Here is an 18,798-nt window from a genome sequence, read left to right as displayed (position 1 = left end):
GCGCATAGAGACATTATTCATAATTGTGATATGCGCTATACAAGAACTGTATATTATTATAATTATTATTATTGCCTTTAATGCATTGGTTATCTGCAGCTGGCGCATTTCTGACAAATCCCTTTACACATATTCCTTCATCCTCTAAGGGAGGGCGCTATGAGGTTGTGATGTCATGTGCATGAGGTCTATAATGTTGAACCTTCCTTAAAGATTTGTCTTTTATCTCTAGTTCATATGAAAATTAATATTTCTCTCAAAGTATTGGATTGAGCAGTTTGTAAAGGGAAGTAAAAAATGGAGGAAAGGGGGGGGGGGGGTTGGATGCACAAAAAATGTTGATATTTCATGGGTTTCTGTTTTTATAAATATTTAATTCTTTTTTATCAAAAGGTCCATTGTGAAGTTAAAATGTTACAATGAATGAATGGTGTAAGTAATTTGGTTGTCGGTGGTAATCACTGACTATTTCTTCAAGAAATATTTCCCAGTTCTCAAAACTGGGAAATATTCATATGTTCATATTATTAATAAAGACAACCTCTAAGAATATATTATGTGTTTTAGAGAACGATAAAATGTGTCTTTACAGTATTCATCATGCAATTTTGCTGATTTTCATATCTTGCCCTATATCGTGTCTCATATCGTGTCTCTCAACTTGTTTCCCATCTTGTCTCTTCGTCTTCTTCAGATCAACCTAAGACCTTCAAGCAACATGGTGCTAAAGCCTCAGGGTCCGCGGTTCCTTCCTCCCAGCGCCATGTCAACCTCCCCCAACTCCAGCCCCCCTCGAGGCATTGCCCCCATCCACAGCCTGCTTCCCCAGAACCCCCCAGCCGGTATCCAGCCCCCACCCCTGCAGGCGGGCTACCCTGGTCTACCGGTCAAGCAGCCTGCCGGGGGGACCTCTGGGGGAGGTGCTACAGCGGAGAAGAAACAGGAGAAGAAGAAACAGCCCAATAAGGAGGAGCTCTTGAAGTCTATGGTATGTACGGTATTGACCAATCAGGGTTCTCGTTGCATGATGTGGAGTTTGTTCAAAAGACTGGCTAATAACCAATCAAATTTATTCTTGTAAATTTGCCTAAAGTATATGTTATACAGACCCTTGTATTATAAAAGTTTCAATCAATTTCTAGATGGAATTGGCCAATCAAGATCTATTTTTCATGTGCAGTTTTTTCAAAAGACTTGACCGTGAATCAATCAAATGTATTCTTTTCAATTTGCCTGAAGTCAATGTGATATACAGGCCCTTGTATTATAACATTTTAAATAAATTACTACATGTACATGGCATTGACCAATCATGATCAGTGTTACATATGTCGTTTGTTGAAAAGACTTGACCAGTAACCAATCAGATTTATTACTCAAAATTTGCCTTAAGTCTATGTTATGTATAGAACCTTGTACTATTAAAGTTTCAATCAATTGCCAGATTGAATAAACCAATCAAGATCTATTTTTCATGTGCAGTTTGTTCAAAAGACTGACCAATAACCAATAAGACTCATTCTTTCAAATTTTCCATTGATTGCAAACTTTTGTGACATGGGGCCTTGGCGTGAAATCATCATGTAAATTGTCTTTGAGTTTGAGACAGGTAAACTTTGTATGAATACAATGGTTTGCAATTAATCTTTCATAAGAAATATATAAGCATGTTATTTATTGAAAGTAACCAATTTCTGTGAGAAGTTTAAATTTTGTTTTCTTCCAGCATATCATGCCTCTTGTTTATTCTGGAATAATTATGATATTATTGTTATGAGGAATTATTTACCACCTACCTTGAAAGCAAAGACAATGAAACACTCATCGCAAGCTTCAACTGTCTCCAAGCTCTTAATCATACCTCTGGTTTATACTTGAATAATTAGAATAATATTGTTTCTTATCTCTTAGGAGGAACTATTGACAACCTACCTTGAAAGCAAAGATGCCAAAGCACTCGTCATAAGCTCCTAGTCATACCCCTGTTATTTCCTTAGATAATTGGAATAATGTTATTGTTTCTTACCCCTTAGGAGGATCTATTGACCACCTACCTCAAAAGCAAAGATGACGAGGCACTCATCACTAGTTTTAAGGGTCCTGAAGCTCCTAATCATTGTACCCCTGCTTGTCCTTGATTGATTAGAATAATATTGTTTCTTATCTCATAGGAGGAACTATTGACAACCTACCTTGAAAGCAAAGATGCCAAAGCACTCGTCATAAGCTCCTAGTCATACCCCTGTTATTTCCTTAGATAATTGGAATAATATTATTGTTTCTTACCCCTTAGGAGGATCTATTGACCACCTACCTCAAAAGCAAAGATGACGAGGCACTCATCACTAGTTTTAAGGGTCCTGAAGCTCCTAATCATTGTACCCATGGTTTGTCCTTGAATAATTAGAATAATATTGTTTCTTATCTCATAGGAGGAACTATTGACAACCTACCTTGAAAGCAAAGATGCCAAAGCACTCGTCATAAGCTCCTAGTCATACCCCTGTTATTTCCTTAAATAATTGGAATAATATTATTGTTTCTTACCCCTTAGGAGGAACTATTGACCACCTACCTTGAAAGCAAAGATGACGAAGCAGTCATCACCAGCTTCAAGGGTCTCCAAGCTCCCAAGCGTCATATCCCTGTTCTGCTGACGTACGTCATGACCCACTGCATTCAACAGTCCGATGCTGAACGAGAGAGTGCTGCCAATTTGATGAGTGTCCTCAAGAAAGAGGGATGTATCAATGGCAACAACTTTATGGATGTGAGTAGGACAAAGTGGCAGAGTTGCTAGATTATTATTTTTTCTCCAACTTACCAAGTTATCATAATTTATAAATTATTTTTGACTGTTTTTGCTGAAGCAATTTCTGTATTTTTATGGAATGTATTTTTTGCACCACTTTGCTATTACATTAATGAATGTAAGTTTCTAAGTAGATATTGTTCATGATCAAAGTTATTTCCCTGCACATATCTTGTGCAAAAATGTGGGACCGTTTTTTTTTTTCTAGTTCAAATGAGAGATGTTTTTTAACTACGATAACCTGAGCAGTTCATTAAGTAAAGTAAGAATCTTGAGGATATGGGTGTCAGACTTACAAAAAAGGTTGATATCTTATGGAATTGCCCCACTTTGGATTAAAAAATTTATTTATTGATTAATGGGGACCATTCATTTTTCTTCATCAGGCCTTTACCTCCTTTCTGGAGCGTTCCAAGGAGCTTGAATCCGAGGTGCCGCTCATCAAGTCCCACACCGCTGGCCTGGCTGCCAGGGCCGTCATCGACGAGGTCGTCAGCCTCGCAGACATCGCCGACCCCCTGGAGAACGGAGCCTTCTACCCTCTGTTCCTGCTGATCCTGCAGCGCATCGCCAAGGCCAAGTCCAAGGACGGGTTGGTGGCGCTGTTCAACGAGAGTAAGGTGGTGATGCTGAAGATGTTGCCGGAGAGCGATAGGAACAAGGAGAGGATGATGGAGATCCTGGAAGGAAAGGTAAGGGCTTCAAATATTTGTTACTGATATCTTTGCCACTGATTGGCTCAGGGCAAATGCTGTGTTCAAGCCACCATTCTTCATCCCAAGAGAGGAATTCATGATAAAGTATTTGTTGCGTTCAAGAGACCTCTTGTCAGTTTTAAAACATGGCATTTTTTAAAAGGCAAACATGAAGAATATGCATTTTTGTAACGTGATTCTTCAGATTCGCGGGTCTACAGATTTAATACAGAATCACGGTAGTGGAAAAAGCTTGAACTCAACTCTTCACATAATAATGATAATAAAGGATTTATTTAGCGCACATATCCACCTTATTAGGTGCTCAAGGCGCTCTTATATTACCCGGGATAAGCTAGTCTACCTTTTCCAGTGCTCACAGCTTTTTGAGGAATTACTTCCTACCGGTACCCATTTACCTCACCTGGGTTGAGTGCAGCACATTGTGGGTAAATTTCTAGCTGAAGGAATCACGCCATGGCTGGGAATCGAACCCACGTCCCTCAGATTGAAAGAGCAGAGTCTTAACCACTAGACGTTGATGCCCCCACCTAGGTAGATATATATTTCCAAGAGTCCTTGAGTAGTTACAGAGGGAGCATTTTACGAAGCAAATAGTCAATGATTTTCACTTGTTTTGTTTCATTCCTCAGAGTCTCAGCTTTCTCTTCCCGTTACTGCGGATGCAAGCCGATGTGACAAAACAACTCCAGACTGATGGAAACCCGAGCTCACTCTATAAATGGATCAAAGAAAATGTCTCTGCTACACTCCACAAAGACAAGGGCTTTATCAATGCCCTTACTGCTAGGTTAGTAATCATTTTATAATTCTTTAGGTGTGGTAGTGTAGTGGTTCAGTCACTTGACCTGAAACCAAGGGTCAAGGGTTCGAATCCCACCTGTCGCTTATGTCCTTTGGCAAGGAACTTATCCATGTTTGTCACTCTCCACCCAGGTGTTAATGGGTACCCGGTAGGATGTGAACGTCAATGTGATTAGATTGGCACGTGTGCACTGATAATCGGTTGCCTGGCCAGGATGCTCCTCAGGGAGTGGAGATGGTGCACTTTGTGTGTGGGACAGTGATGGATCCTATGACCGGGGTAATAAAAATTACATGTAAGGTGCTTAGAAAACATGAAGTATGAAGCTCTATATATGTAACTATTTTCATTTTATTTCAGTGGGATAGCCCAAACGGTAATTAAGATAACATAAGATGGCCTGGCATAACATAAAACCATACTAAGTACAAATAAAAGCACAAGTAGCGCCTTGAGCATTTCAACAAAGTGGATAATGGCGCTATATAAATCTCATGTATTATTATTATTATTACAAATATTTACAGTCGGAAAAGACATTGCATTATAGAGTGTAAAAGAACATTAAAAATTCGAAGAAAAATTCAATTGCAATTTCCCGCCAGTAAAGATAATTGAAAAAAAATCATGAATGGATAAATTAAGAAAACAAATTTATGTGTACCATGCAAAGAAAATCTTTCCAAAATACTGTTTTCCTATGATCAATGGAAGACAGATTCTCTAATATTCAATGCTATTATTGCATTTTTAAACATAATATTTTTTTTTCTTTAATGCTCACTGCATGTTATGTATTTAGTTATTTTCTCTGTTATGTGTTTTTTATTGTAAACTCACATTGTTAGTCTTCGGACTTTTTGATGGGTATTGTTGAATAAAACCGAATTGAATTTGAATTGGAAATTAGCTGAGATACCACATCAAATAGTGCTTTGAGTTACGCGATTATTCGGCTTGTAGAGGGTTAACTTATATAGACTCTGGTATAAATAATTTATTTTCATTTGGTCAAATGCCAATTCGTCCAATTGCCAACTCTACTACTATCATTTGGTCTGCCATCAGTTCGTCTAATAACCAGTTGGTCCAATAGCCATTTAGTCCATATAGCATTTGGTCTAATTAGACTAAGTGTTAATTGGGTAAAATGAATGAAAATAAACGGATATTAGACCAACTGATTATGAGACGACATGGTCATAGACGAAATGGTGATTAGACAAAGTGATGATTGGACCAAATGGTTATTGGACCAAACGGAATGTTGATGGATCGTATGGCATTAGCCTAGATGAAGGTAGACCATGTGGTGAGTGGACCAGTTGGCAGTAGACGAATTGGCAATTTACCGTATAAATTACTAACTTATAGTGATTATTTGCTTTATTAATGACAGCGTGATCAAATTCATTGTGGAAGAGACTAGCCTACCGGAGGGGGCGGATCCATCAGTTCTACCTGACAAACCCCTGCAGGAGCTGGAGACCGCCCTCCTGGAGAGGTTCGCTCCGGTGCTCCAGAAGTTTGTCCACGTCAGCATCGATCTCCAGCTCAGTGCGCTCTATGCCCTACAGACCCAGTGCTATACCCTCAGCTTCCCCAAGGGTGAGTAACAACGGTACTGATGATGATGATGGTGATGGTGATGATGATGATGATGATGGTGGTGATGATGATGATAATGATGTTGGTAGTGGTTTTGGTTATGATGATGATAACGATGATGATGATGATGACGATGTCAATGTCGAGATGATGATGATGATGATAATGATGATGATGTTGATGATAATGATGGTGATGATAATGATGATGATGATGGTGATGATAATGATGGTGATGATGATGATGATGATGGTGATCATAATTGTGGGGAAATGTTTTGGTGGTGTGGATGATGATGATGACAATGACACTGAATCGCTGATGTTGACTGGTATGTTCCACTATCTATTATGATCCCTCTTTGTTACAGGAATGCTGTTGCGATTCTTTGTGAATCTCTATAACCTTGAAGTGATCGAAGAGGAGGCCTTTATCAAGTGGAAAGAAGATATTACCGATGAATTTCCTGGCAAGGGACAAGCCTTGTTTCAGGTTAGTACCAGGGCCCCGTTTCACAAAAGACTAGTTATTTGTAATAACAAATGCCTAATTTCTTTAACACGTCTACTATCAGCCAATCAAGTTGAATGAAATCAGGCGAGACTCGTGGTTCATGAAACACCTTGTATGAAATGGCCCCCCAGGGCTGCACATCATGAAGAAATTTGTCAATGAAAAATCACTGACAGATGTTGCCAGCTGCTGAAATACTTGCATCTGATTGGTCAAGAGCAAATTTGTTGGTGAAAAGTCAGTGAAAATCACTGGCAAGATTTTTCATAAAGCATTCATGATTCATCACCTTTGTATAATTTGGTATACCTCCGAATTTGTCAAAAAATAAAGCAACAACTTAGCGGTATCCTTTTATTATTTGTTTGGCGTCACCTGTGCCTGGGAGGCGAAAAGCGAACTGAATCACTATGACCCACAGGTCTCTCCTCTTGATATAACTGATTGGGGGAGTGCAGGTGGACCACTGCACCGAGTTTCCCCCTACTCTTATATACAAATAATGCAGTGGGTTCTTAACGTGCAAAGGTGGTGACTCTCCTCTACACAGGGCCTCCATTTAATGTCCTATCCGAGGGACGGAGTGTTTTCCATTGTAACATGTGTCTTGATTTTTTTGTAAAAATCTGAAGGGGGATTGCTTCAAATTGATGATCCATCCCAGTAGAAACTTGGTCTGAAAAAAAAAATGGTTCAAATTGATGTGAGGAGGTTGAATGTGAAAGGTCGTAGGTCATCAAATGTTCACTCTATCAAGGAATATCCTACTAATAAATGCATTTACTTTGTTTACATTCTTTCTCTCAGGTGAACCAGTGGCTAACATGGCTGGCCACCGCCGAAGAAGAGGAGGACTCAGACGAGGAAGTGGAAGACTGATCGTCATGGCAACTCGGCAAGCACGACACACAATTGCCACCGTTCGAACAACCAATCCGAGTCACCCATCCACAATCTCGATGCGTCAGTAAACGCCAGTAATTCCAACCAGAAATATAGTACAGATTTGGATGGAGGAAGCGTAGAATTAGCAACACTAATGTTTTTGGTTTTTTTCACGTTGCCCGACGAGGGCGGTATAATACTGTTGTACTAATCTGGTATAGCAAGGGTTATATTGTGGTATTTTTCAGTAACATAAGTGTCTTTTTTTTCAATTGCATTGTTTATGATTTCTATGTAGCACAAGCGTAGTATATGATGTAGAGTAGGATCAAGTGTTTTGTATGTGTCGGACCGTGCGGAACATCGTAATCATGTTTTTTCTGTTTATTTTTTAAACATAAAATGAATGAGTGAAAAATAAAAAAAAATCAAGGGACTTTCGAGTCAAATTTGTTTTTATTGATACTGAAGAGATTAAATGGTGTTGCTTTAGATGTTGACTGATGCTTATTATGTGCTATTTCAGGAAATTATGAGAACATGAAAGTATTGTAATATGCGTGTGTAACTTGTAAGATATTGAAACTTGAAGTATTTAGTCATGTTTATGTAGGGATAGTAATAGAAAATTCAAATTCAATTATGTCTGAGAGGTGGGTCTAACCCTTTTAATACAATTTCTTTTTGTAATGATACATGTCTCTATGAGTCGTTGTGATATTAAATGTTTATCAAGTTTCAAAGCGTTTTATACACCGTGATGGTACATTATAGATACTAACATTTCATTCTTTCATTATCTCTTGTTAGCAGTCAAGTTCTAGTTTCACGACACAAACTCTGTTCTTTTTGTAATATAAAGTGGAAGAAGGTCTGAATGGTAGACTAAATAAGCTCAATACTGATCATGTACATGTACTTCGGAATCTAGTTTTCTCTCAAGGCCATGTTAATTGTAATGAAATGTGAACTAGGGTCTGTTTCTGCAGACAAGACTAAATCAGTTGTCAAAATTACTAATTGGAGTAACAATAGTTTTTGGAGGAAAAAAACATTGTTGCAGATTTGCATCGATTGTGAACTAGGGTCTATGTCTGTAGACTAGTCTTAATCAGTCAATATTATATTTTATCATCACCATATGTTGTCAAAATTCCTGATTGTGATTTAAATGGAATAATGAAAAATAATGTGACAGATTTGCACCGATTGTTTAGATTAGCTCTTGATGTTAAGAGATTTTTAAAGTATTCCCATTCTTGAAATGGAGCATTGCTTTCTTTTTAATCGAGTAATATATTCCAAATTCTTTCATTATTATTCTGTGATTGGTAGATTAACTTGTTATTTGTTCATAAGATTGTCTAGTAAGGGATGCAATAACTAATAGTGTAAGGGAAATTAAATCGGTTGATAAGAAAAAGGAAAAGATGACAGTTAAAAAAAAATTTATCAATAAAATTAACTGTAAGACTACCTGCAAGTAGGTTGTCATTCCATAGTTTACATTTTAGCATTGAAAATGACTGTATTACGCCCCATGGAGCGGCGAGAGTGCATTTCTTGTATGCAGGTTTGCCTGATCATTATTACTGGGTTGGTAATTTGTCGGAAGTGCTTACAGATATCATTGATTTACGCTTTTTGATAGTAGTGACTTTAAACGACTGGGATACTCCCCACGGAGTGGATAAAGAGCATTTAATTTATACAGAAAAGCTTTATTATTTGTTGGGTGAAGTGGTAATATTGTCAGTGCTTAGAGACATCATTAGTTTCTTCTTTATGAAAATAATGACTTTAAATTACTGGGATATTCCCCACAGAGTGGAGAAAGGGCATTTCATGTATGCAGGCAAGCTAGATTATCAGTTCTGGGGTGGAGTGGTAGTGTTGGAAATGCTTAGAGACATTAATTATTCTTCATGATAGTGACTTTAAATGACTGGGATACTCCCCACGGAGAGGAGAAAGGGCATTTCGTGAATATTATTATTGGGGCTCATGGTAATATCGGCAGTGTTTAGAGACCGCATTAATTTATTCTTCATGAAAAATAACGACTTTAAATTACTGTGGTACTCCCCTTGGAGCAGAGAAATGACATTTCTTGTATGCAGGCAAGCTTGCTTGTTCTAGGGTGGGGTGTTAATGCAGTGCTTAGAGACTTCATTAATTCTTCATTGATAATAGTGACTTTCAATGGGGTACTCCCCGAGGTGTGGAGAATATGTGGACAAGCTTGACTCCAGTGACTTTGATAATTTGCAAACAACTTGTCAAAAGTCTGCGCTGTTTCTATTAGGAATCCTGCTATGTAGAGGGTGCTGTGCGTCTTTTCATAGCGGCTTTCTCGCATTCTACACTATTTTATCTATGATGAAAGGTGAGGGTTGGTTTTGGAAAGCTGCTTCCTGAATTCCTATAGTGCTCTCGCCTCCGACAAGGTGTTTAAACTCGATATTAAAATTAAATAGCTCCGATGTTATTATCTTTTGTTTGGCCAGTCTCAATCCAGAGTTCACGTATTTGCAAAAAACAATATTCTGTATAGGCTGTAGGTGGTTACATGTCTGCACAGCTGTACAGAGTTTACTAACACCAAAACCCAAATATCAAAATTCAGAATGAGTGATTTCAAGTGTGGTGTTAGCTTCAATGTTGGTGTAAAGTGTTAGTGTGAATAAGACTGAATGACTGTGCATCTACACCTACTAATTGATAAAAAAAGAAACAATTGCATTTTTGATAGATGAGCATTTCATGTAGGGTGTTGAGGTCCGATGTTGAGGCTGGTACTGGCTTTCAACACTCTGGTGCCAACACTGGCACCAGGTTTTCAACAGGCTTTCATTAACACTAACACCAGCATTCAACACTGAATATGGAACATGTATGAATTGTAGCAATCATCAGATATTTCGAGCAGTTAACAATTACAACTGGTTCTAAAAAGCACAAACAAATCACTTGTATCTGTTCTTTTGTGACAATGCCTTTTCTGTCAGCAAAGAATAAATGCACTTTTTTATATTACCATGTACCGTTAGACATTTCATCATATTCGTTCAACATATTGATGTATTTCATGTTGTACATTGAACTACAGTAAGTAGATTTGACCATCATGTTTGTTTATTCTTAATTGTTTATTTCTGTTCAGAGGCTTGTGCTTTTCTTCAACTGATAATGTATAAATAAATGAATTCAATAATGAAAATACAACTACCACCCTATATAAGTGTGTTCCCGTCTCTTTTTAATTGGGTGATTTCAAGTTCAGTGTTGACCTTTCGGTGTTGGTGTTAGGTCAATCTTTACATGAGTATAACACCAAACATAAAATGAAGATGGTCCTGAAAAGTCACTCACTGGTTGTTGAGGTGTCAATAATGTGATCTGGATCAGTTTTACAAACTCAGAATAGGTTTTGGAGCTAGGGGAAGCAATCCATATTGTGCTTCCAACACCAATGCCAACACTGGACTTGAAATCACCCACTGTGCAGTTTCTATTGAGTTGTATATATTCCGTAACTGTCCAGGTGGGTGCTCATTAAGTTGTTCCCAAGTTAAGAGCAACTTTGCAAATGACTGGTGATCCTTTCTTGTGGTAGATGTTACACATACTGATTTCCATTAGTGTTGATTAAGTTTTGAAGAAAGGGTCACCAGTCATTGTAAAGTTTCTTGTGAGTTACGAACAGCTTGATGAAACATCCAACCGATTTGACAATTTGCTCAATATGCTTCTACTGTGTACCTAGATGTTGATTTTTTTAATCATTTTGAACAATGCATGGATTTGCTGCATGGATAATGGGTGATTTCAAGTCTGGTGTTGGTGTTGGCGTTGGAATTTGGATTGCTTCCCCTATAGCTCCAAAACTTATTCAGAGTTTGTAAAACTGAACCAGATCACATTATTGACATCTCAACAATACAACTAGTGAGTGACTTTTCAGGAGCATCTTCATTCTATGTTTGCTGTTATACTCCTGTAAAAATTGACCTAACACCAACACCAAAAGGTCAACACTGAACTTGAAATCACCCTTTGTGCTTAATATAACCCATGAACCATTCAAAGTTATAGTATGAACAAGGCTTTGAGTGCATCATGTATCAAAATCAGCCTCGGGAATATTGGCCACTTTCACAAAGTCAAAATTAATTTTCATTTGCTCCTCAAATAGGCACCAATACATAAAAAGATATACATTTTCATACTTTAGGAATGAAATATGGATATAACATGAGTCAAAATTAATGGTGAAAGATTTCATTTACTGAGAAATTTGCCTTTTGTATCGTGATTTGGTTGTTTTCACCATGTTGCCAATTTAGAAACTCTATATATATGGGCTGAAAATATTTATATCTGAATAAATGTAGTGAAACTCACAGAGCAAAATACTGAAAATTTTGTCGAAATCGATAACAAATAGCTACAGAAGTTGATATCAATTTTCTCTAAAAATAGGCCTATAGATCTATGTCCTTGACTTTTTTGCTCATTTTACCTATCTCTTCTAACTCTGATATCTCGCTGATTTTATTCCATAATGTAATGAGATAAGCCTTGGAATTTTCTGATGCTCTTAATGTACTTTATATTTGAGATATGTATGTGGCTGCCCGTGTGTGTGCATGCTGTCAGAGACAAGAGAAGGAGGGGGGGGGAGGCCGGGGGGGGGGGGCACTCAGTATATAATGCATAGTGGGTATGTGCCGCGGAGGGGACCCCCATTTTTACACTCAAATTTCCGTTCCAGGGCATAGCATTTTCATCTTATTAAGAAAAAGAACTAAGAAAGCCGCTCCGAAGCATTGCATTTCTTCTTATCGAGAGAAAAGAAGAAAGAAATCCGCTCCAAAGCTTCGCATATTTTTCGTTACGCCGTTCCGGTCGCATTGATCCGCCACATTGAGCTGCAATTTTGGTGAAAAGCGGCCGCTGAGCGCTGTCCGACCATCGCCTCTGCGCGAGCGCACCCGGCGCCCGTGCCGCTGGGCTTGCTGCATACGCGTATGCAAAGACCTTGCGCGTATGCCCGTTCCATAGGGATGCACGCGCAAGCGACCCGTTCCAAGGACCCCCGTTTTCACAAACATTTGTCGTTCCGAAGCCCGTTCCGAGGACCCTCCTTTTTACAATAAGCCCGCTCCAAGGCCCCCGTTTTTTGTCTCGCCCGCGGCACATACCCACTACTTTTTTGGTCGAGTGCCCCCCCCGGGGGGGGGAGGGTGAGTCGAGGGTAGGTGCGGCCAGTGGGAAGCTTCGCTGGGTACCGTATATCTTGACTTGAAAGCAAAGAGATCAAAGCTCGCAGTTAGGATAGAACATATACCGCAAATGCTGTAGAATCCCTATAGTTTTTTAATCTTAACTTTTTTGCACAATGTTCCTACACTACTACGCATAGGTACTACCAAAGCAAAGGTACTACGCTACGTGTAACTTACGCATTGCGCATCTTGCTTCATTGTAACTGTGCGCGAGGACTCCTAACATCAAAATCAATACGTGGGGCACCATATTACAGCACTTGCAACTCGAACATTTTCCCCGCATTCGTGAGCCTGCGACTATAGTAAAACTGATGGAAAATGATTTTTTTTTGATCGATTACTCATTTTATATAGAAATAAAGATGAAAATCATTGGATTTATCAATGACAGCTGATTATTAAAGGGAATTTCAAAGTAAATTGTTATATATATTATATAAGCCCCCTCTCCCTCAACCAATTCCTTGGTAGTATAGTGGTGAGTATCTCCGCCTGTCACGCGGAAGACCGGGGTTCGATTCCCCGCCAAGGAGGTTAACTTTTTTCTTCATTTATTACATGTCCTTCTTCATTTATTACATGTCCATTTCTTTTCTCATGAAAAGCACCATATCAATTCAATATAAAAATATGAAAGAAAAGAAAAATATTTTTTTCATACTTGTCCGTATAGGCCCAGGCCTATACTAGTTTTGCTGTGGTGTATCCCATTGATCCACAAGCATAGGGGTGCAAGATGGCAATGTAACTGGCGTACGTACGGATGATTAATATATACTTCAAATTCGATGTGTTTGTTGTCGAGTACTTAATTATTTGATTTATTAGAGGCGCGATAGCTCAGTCGGTAGAGCAGGGGTTTCGGATTCCGGTGACCCGAGTTCGATTCCCAAGTGGTGCGCTATGTGCCCTTTGGAAAGGCATTTATCCTCATTACCAGGTCCCTCGGAGAGGACCTTAAGCTGTTGGTCCCCTGGTTGCTTGCTCACAGGCATTCGTGCTTTCTTAGCAGTCAGGTAAAACAACCTCGGTATAACCATCACATGAGCCCGTCCACCCCGACCTCCACCTCATTATGAGAGAAAAAGTTTTCTAGTGTCCTGGGGAAATTCAAGGAAAGTACATGCATGTCCTTGAACAATTTTTGCTCTAGCCCCCCCCCCCCCCCCGCTGCTGGCCTCAAGCGAGTGATAATCTCTCTCTCTCTCTTGCTTCTTGATTTACCCCCCCCAAAAAAAAAAAAAAAAAAAAAACTGTAATAATTTATATCTCATACGGCCCTGAAAAAAAAGCATCCGATTCTATTGCCTCCCCTTGGAATTTAATTAGCCTATATACATAAAAACTGGGGTATTAAGTCTTAAAGATCACATGACCAGATTCCTATTTAGAAGACCACAACCTAAGGTGTATATTACACAGAACTGAGTGTCAATGTAACAATCATACCGGCAAACATACTTTTTGACAGACATCGACTCATTGTTTTCATTGTTAAAGTACTAAAATGTATTAAGTTTTTGTCTTCTCTTTCAAATGCTCTAGAAAGCACCATGAGCCCCAGAAGGAAAAACCAGTAAGACCAGTAAGAATTTTTACTGGTTTCCAGTAGATTTTTACTGGTTTCCAGTATATTTTTACTGGGCCAGTTGATTTTTAACTGGACCAGTAAAAATCAACTGGAGACCAGTTCAAACAATTGCATTCCAGTTGAAGCAAAGTAGTAATACCAGTTTAATTGTTTTTCATCAAACTGGTGTTACTGGTCCAATAAGTAATGACTTTATTTCAAGTCAGATCATTTGACGAATGAAGGAAAATGAATCTTGCAATTCAGAGAAAGTTATTATCGTTATCATTTATCATTGTTATCATCATTCTTCTTATAATTATCATAATTATTATTATTATGATTATTATGATCATTGTTGTTATCATTCTTATTACTGTTATCATTGTCATTGATATTGTAATTATTATTATTAATATTATCATAATTATCAAGTATTAACATTATCATTAAAATAATTATTTCCTTTAACGATGATTAAGATCAAAGCAAGATATATTCCTCTGATATAGTAAACTGGTCTAAAGTAATTCATTGTTTGAAATTGAACTGGTCAAGACCAGTAATACCAGTAATTCTGATGATGCTGATCACGTGGTTTACCTCATTTGCATATTTCCTGTTTTTAAAAGAAAAATCAGGATTTAGAATGGAATATCTTTGCAATGGCACTCATTGTAGTTAAAAAAACTTTCTAAATACGTTTGTGAACTAATTCACAATGAAAATGTGTAATTTCATATATCACATTTAAAATAACAGCAGAAAGATTAATTTCCTAACCATCTTTTCCATCACATTTCACTGACCATGGTATATAACAAACCAAATGCAAATAATAAATTGATCCAGTATACCAGTACGAGGACCAGTTCGAGGACAAGTCAGACCATAAAATACCAGTAAAGACCAGCTTAAATTGGATACCAGTGAGACCAGAAACACCAGTATAAAATTCCAGTAATTCTAGGCCAGTTTAATTTTTAACTGGACCAGTAAAATCTTAACTGGACCAGTATGACCAGTTAGACCAGTAAACCGATGTTCCAATTTCCAGAGTTACCAGTTAAACTGTTTTTTCCTTCTGGGGCGGCATAAGATGGACTCTTGTGCTGTACAAGTCTCATGTATTCAATACTACTATTATGTAATAACGATTATTATTAGTGGTATATAGTAACAGTTTAACATCCTAAAGGTGCATGGTGTGGTCCAAAAGAAAATCATGGAGGGGAGAATTGAACAAAATATAATAATATGGAAAGAGTATTTCGAGGTCTGGAATTAAAGGCTGAATAATTATTATGTGTGTTGAATTCAGGGGTTTATGTAAATTTTACACCATATATTTTGTTTAAATCTCGATCCTTTGTAATTATTCTGTGAAGACATGAACCGAAATTGTTTGCCTGCTTTGTTTCTCTCCAACTTTGTTTTAAAAAGACTTTTAAACTGTGTCCGTGGCCCGGGGGGGCCACTTACATTGACGAGTGGATACCATGCGCGACCAAGAAAACACGTAAAAAGGATGTCTTTTTCAAGATAGGGCACGTTACGTACGTAACGTGATAAGGGTGTCAAAAACAAAAAAATAATGAAAAAAGGGTATCTATTTCGCTAGGAAAGCTACGTGTTTAGGGTCACATTTGCGGGGATGATAAAACAAAATTAAAATGTTGTATAAAGGATGTCCTTTTTGCCCCAACACTACGTAGTGTTTAGAGTCCGATTTGCGCGAGGTGAGGAAGGTGGGACCTTACTAAACCAAATGGTGTGTAAATTAGGTAAAACCGACGACCGACGGACCCGTGACACAACAATAAAATATACTTGTTTAGGGGTTCATTTCAAGGAATACTTGCCAAGAGTATAGTTTTGTTTCCAATACTTGTTAAGGGTAGGGTTTCAGACGCCAATACTTGTTAAGGGGTGCATTTTCAGAACATGGAAAATACGTGTTTAGGGTGCTTTTCGAGACCCCGTGGTCGCGCATGGTATCCACTCGTCAATGGAAGTGGCCCCCCCGGGGTCCGTGGTCTCATCATTTGACAATTCTTTTGAAGGATCTGGCTGATGGTTCTTTGAGAGCAATCATTTTTTTTTCTTTGCTTGTAAAATTTTCCCTGACACAAATCATAATCAATCGGAAGTAAAGGCTTTTTTTTCCTGCTCGTTGAAAATTTTCTGAACAAAAATTGACCCCCCTTTTTTTTTTAAAGTGAAGATCCCACAGAAATTCGTTGGAAGATCCCACTGATCAGTGGAAGATCTACTCTTCTGCACTGCTTGTCTTTTACCGACAGATGGCGACGTCACGAAATGAAGAAAAAAAAATAATGCGACACTTTTTTTCTCAGCTCTGAATGTGATGACAGATTGATGTCGGTGCAAAAAATGCGATAAATACACTTTTCTCGCACCTGCAGCATCAAAAGAGGTGAATGATATGTTAGTTTGATAGCTGAGATATTAAGTTGTTGCATAATTATTTGAGATTGCTGGTGATATATGCATTTTTCAATCCTTTTGTCGAGTGTTTGCTTTGTACACTAAAATATTTTGCTTTTAGTCCCGCATGCTGAAAAATATGTTTGAAACAAATCATGATCCTTTGTTTCACTTTGTTTGTGTGAAGTGCGTAGACAGTACCGTAAGGACACTCCTAGTACCAATGAGGTCCAAACATTACATGTATGGACCTCATAGGCGACATCAGTAGTATTTTTGGTTAGAAATCTCTGAGAACAGGATATTTCTATATTATTATATCACAAGTATGGGCTATGCCTATGGCAGGGGTAGACAGCTGGCAGCCGTCTGTTTCGAGGAGTTTTTTAACTTTTTTTAAAAAAAATTTCTCCTCGTACACAGACGGCTCGCTAGCGTGCAGCCACCATTAGGGGACTTGCAATGCAAAATCCCCCCGTCGGGGCTCTTCAATTTTTGTCTTTAATGAATAAAAATTTTGAAAATTAACGCGACCAAAATGCAAATTAATATTCCCTCTTGCCTTGGCGTTAATTGCCAAAAAATGGTGAAAAATTAAGTTAAAATGAACAAAAACAGTGACTTACCTCGGCTGTCGCGCAAATTCACTTCCCCGTTTTATCCGATCTTAAGTACATAAACATATTGCCATTGAGTCCCCTGTACAGATCGCGCTAGAACTTCGGTCTCTGTATTTGGTGAGTGAAGCCAACGGAGTTCAGCTGAACAACCAACATAACAGAGACCGAAGCTTTTGGTCTATGGCAGGGGGTCCTAAAGCTGCGCGGGTCCTAATGGCTGCTACGCACCACTCATCGCGCATACAGTTTTTATGGCAAAAGCGCACTCTGTGTGTGGAACTGTGACTGCAGAGTGACGAACGATTCCTATTCAATTTTTTCTACAGAGGCTGCAGTAAATCTATGAATGCAGAGAAACCAACAACTGTTTGGAATTTCGGAGTTATATTCGCTTAAATTTCATTTTTTCCTATAATAATATGAATATATTTTAGAAATTGAGGCACAGGAAATACTATTTTTTTGCATGATAAATCAAGTGCGTAGCTTTAGGACCCCTTCTTCATCGGGTGGCGAAATCAAGAGGTGTTCGGAAAACACGGCGGGATTTTCGTATTAGTGAGTTTTGCGATATTTTCTTCTTGGTTAATGATCTTTAGAATGTTTGCCACAAATTAGTGAAAGATATTTGTTGAAATATTAAAATTGGGATAGTTTTTATTGTTTGAAATCAAAGTGCGTAGCTTTAGGTCCCCCCATCATACAAGCTATATTCCTTTCTCTTATTTAAATTATAATTTTATAGTGTAAATGCATCGTTAGCAACAACAAAAAAATGAAAGAAATGAAGGGGAACTTACATTTTCACGGCTTTTTCCTGATTTTCTGGGCAGTCGCTCTTCACTTCTGACTCGCGATCGAAGCTGATATGAAGATCACGTGATTCGCGTTCTCGTCAGCTGATCGGTTGATTATTCTTTTCGTCAGACGTTAATAATATATATTTTATAATGATAGCATTCATCGCTAATTTAGGTGAAAGAGATTGAAGTTAAACAGCGCCAGGTCGGAATCATAATTATTTTGGAAGAGTGTATTTATACACTCGATCTCATACCTGACGTAGACGGCGCTATTCAACAAATGCACAATCTTCAATATAAAAAATAAAACAGAAAGAACGCCTTGAACACATGCCAAAATGCCTAACGATTTCTCCGCGGCATTAACAACTATCGTAAAGGGCGCTCCATTTATTAATAAAGATGGACGTATAGCTGTCTATGGCGACAAAATTTGCCGCAAATATTTACGAAGAATTGTGAGAAATGGTCTGAAAATGCAACAAAAGAACCGGTGAGTACCGATTAAACATTATCAATTTATTTAATAGAACATATTTTATGACTACAGTTGAACAATTTCTAGATAATATTGCTTAGTTCTAAGCTAGGGCGGCCCAAATGCGCATGAGTGGAGTCCCAGTTTATTAACACGGGTAAGTATTGGGGTGTCGCCTAGAGTGCCGTAAGGGCACTAGTATTCAACCCGTTTGGAGAGTTTCCTCAAATATATAGAAATATAGAATTT

General features: G+C 38.2%; 1 protein-coding gene across 2 annotated transcripts in view; it reads left to right on the top strand.

The window, feature by feature from the left end:
* Positions 1 to 10,580, top strand: part of LOC129268079 (eukaryotic translation initiation factor 4 gamma 2-like) — a 37,124-nt gene extending 26,544 nt beyond the window's left edge. For both annotated transcript variants that reach the window (XM_064104981.1, XM_064104982.1), the window contains exons 15-21: positions 695 to 988; positions 2,555 to 2,770; positions 3,199 to 3,504; positions 4,161 to 4,318; positions 5,733 to 5,941; positions 6,312 to 6,433; positions 7,262 to 10,580. In XM_064104981.1, the coding sequence (XP_063961051.1) occupies positions 695 to 988; positions 2,555 to 2,770; positions 3,199 to 3,504; positions 4,161 to 4,318; positions 5,733 to 5,941; positions 6,312 to 6,433; positions 7,262 to 7,333 (1,377 nt within the window). In that variant the 3' untranslated portion in view covers positions 7,334 to 10,580. The remainder of the gene's footprint in view (positions 1 to 694; positions 989 to 2,554; positions 2,771 to 3,198; positions 3,505 to 4,160; positions 4,319 to 5,732; positions 5,942 to 6,311; positions 6,434 to 7,261) is intronic.
* Positions 10,581 to 18,798: the final 8,218 nt, after the last annotated feature.

The sequence above is a fragment of the Lytechinus pictus genome, chromosome 9 (genome assembly GCF_037042905.1).
Source record: "Lytechinus pictus isolate F3 Inbred chromosome 9, Lp3.0, whole genome shotgun sequence".
Classification (NCBI taxonomy): domain Eukaryota; kingdom Metazoa; phylum Echinodermata; class Echinoidea; order Temnopleuroida; family Toxopneustidae; genus Lytechinus; species Lytechinus pictus.
Note: the sequence above shows the minus strand (reverse complement) of the source record. Positions and strands in the feature narration are given on the sequence as shown.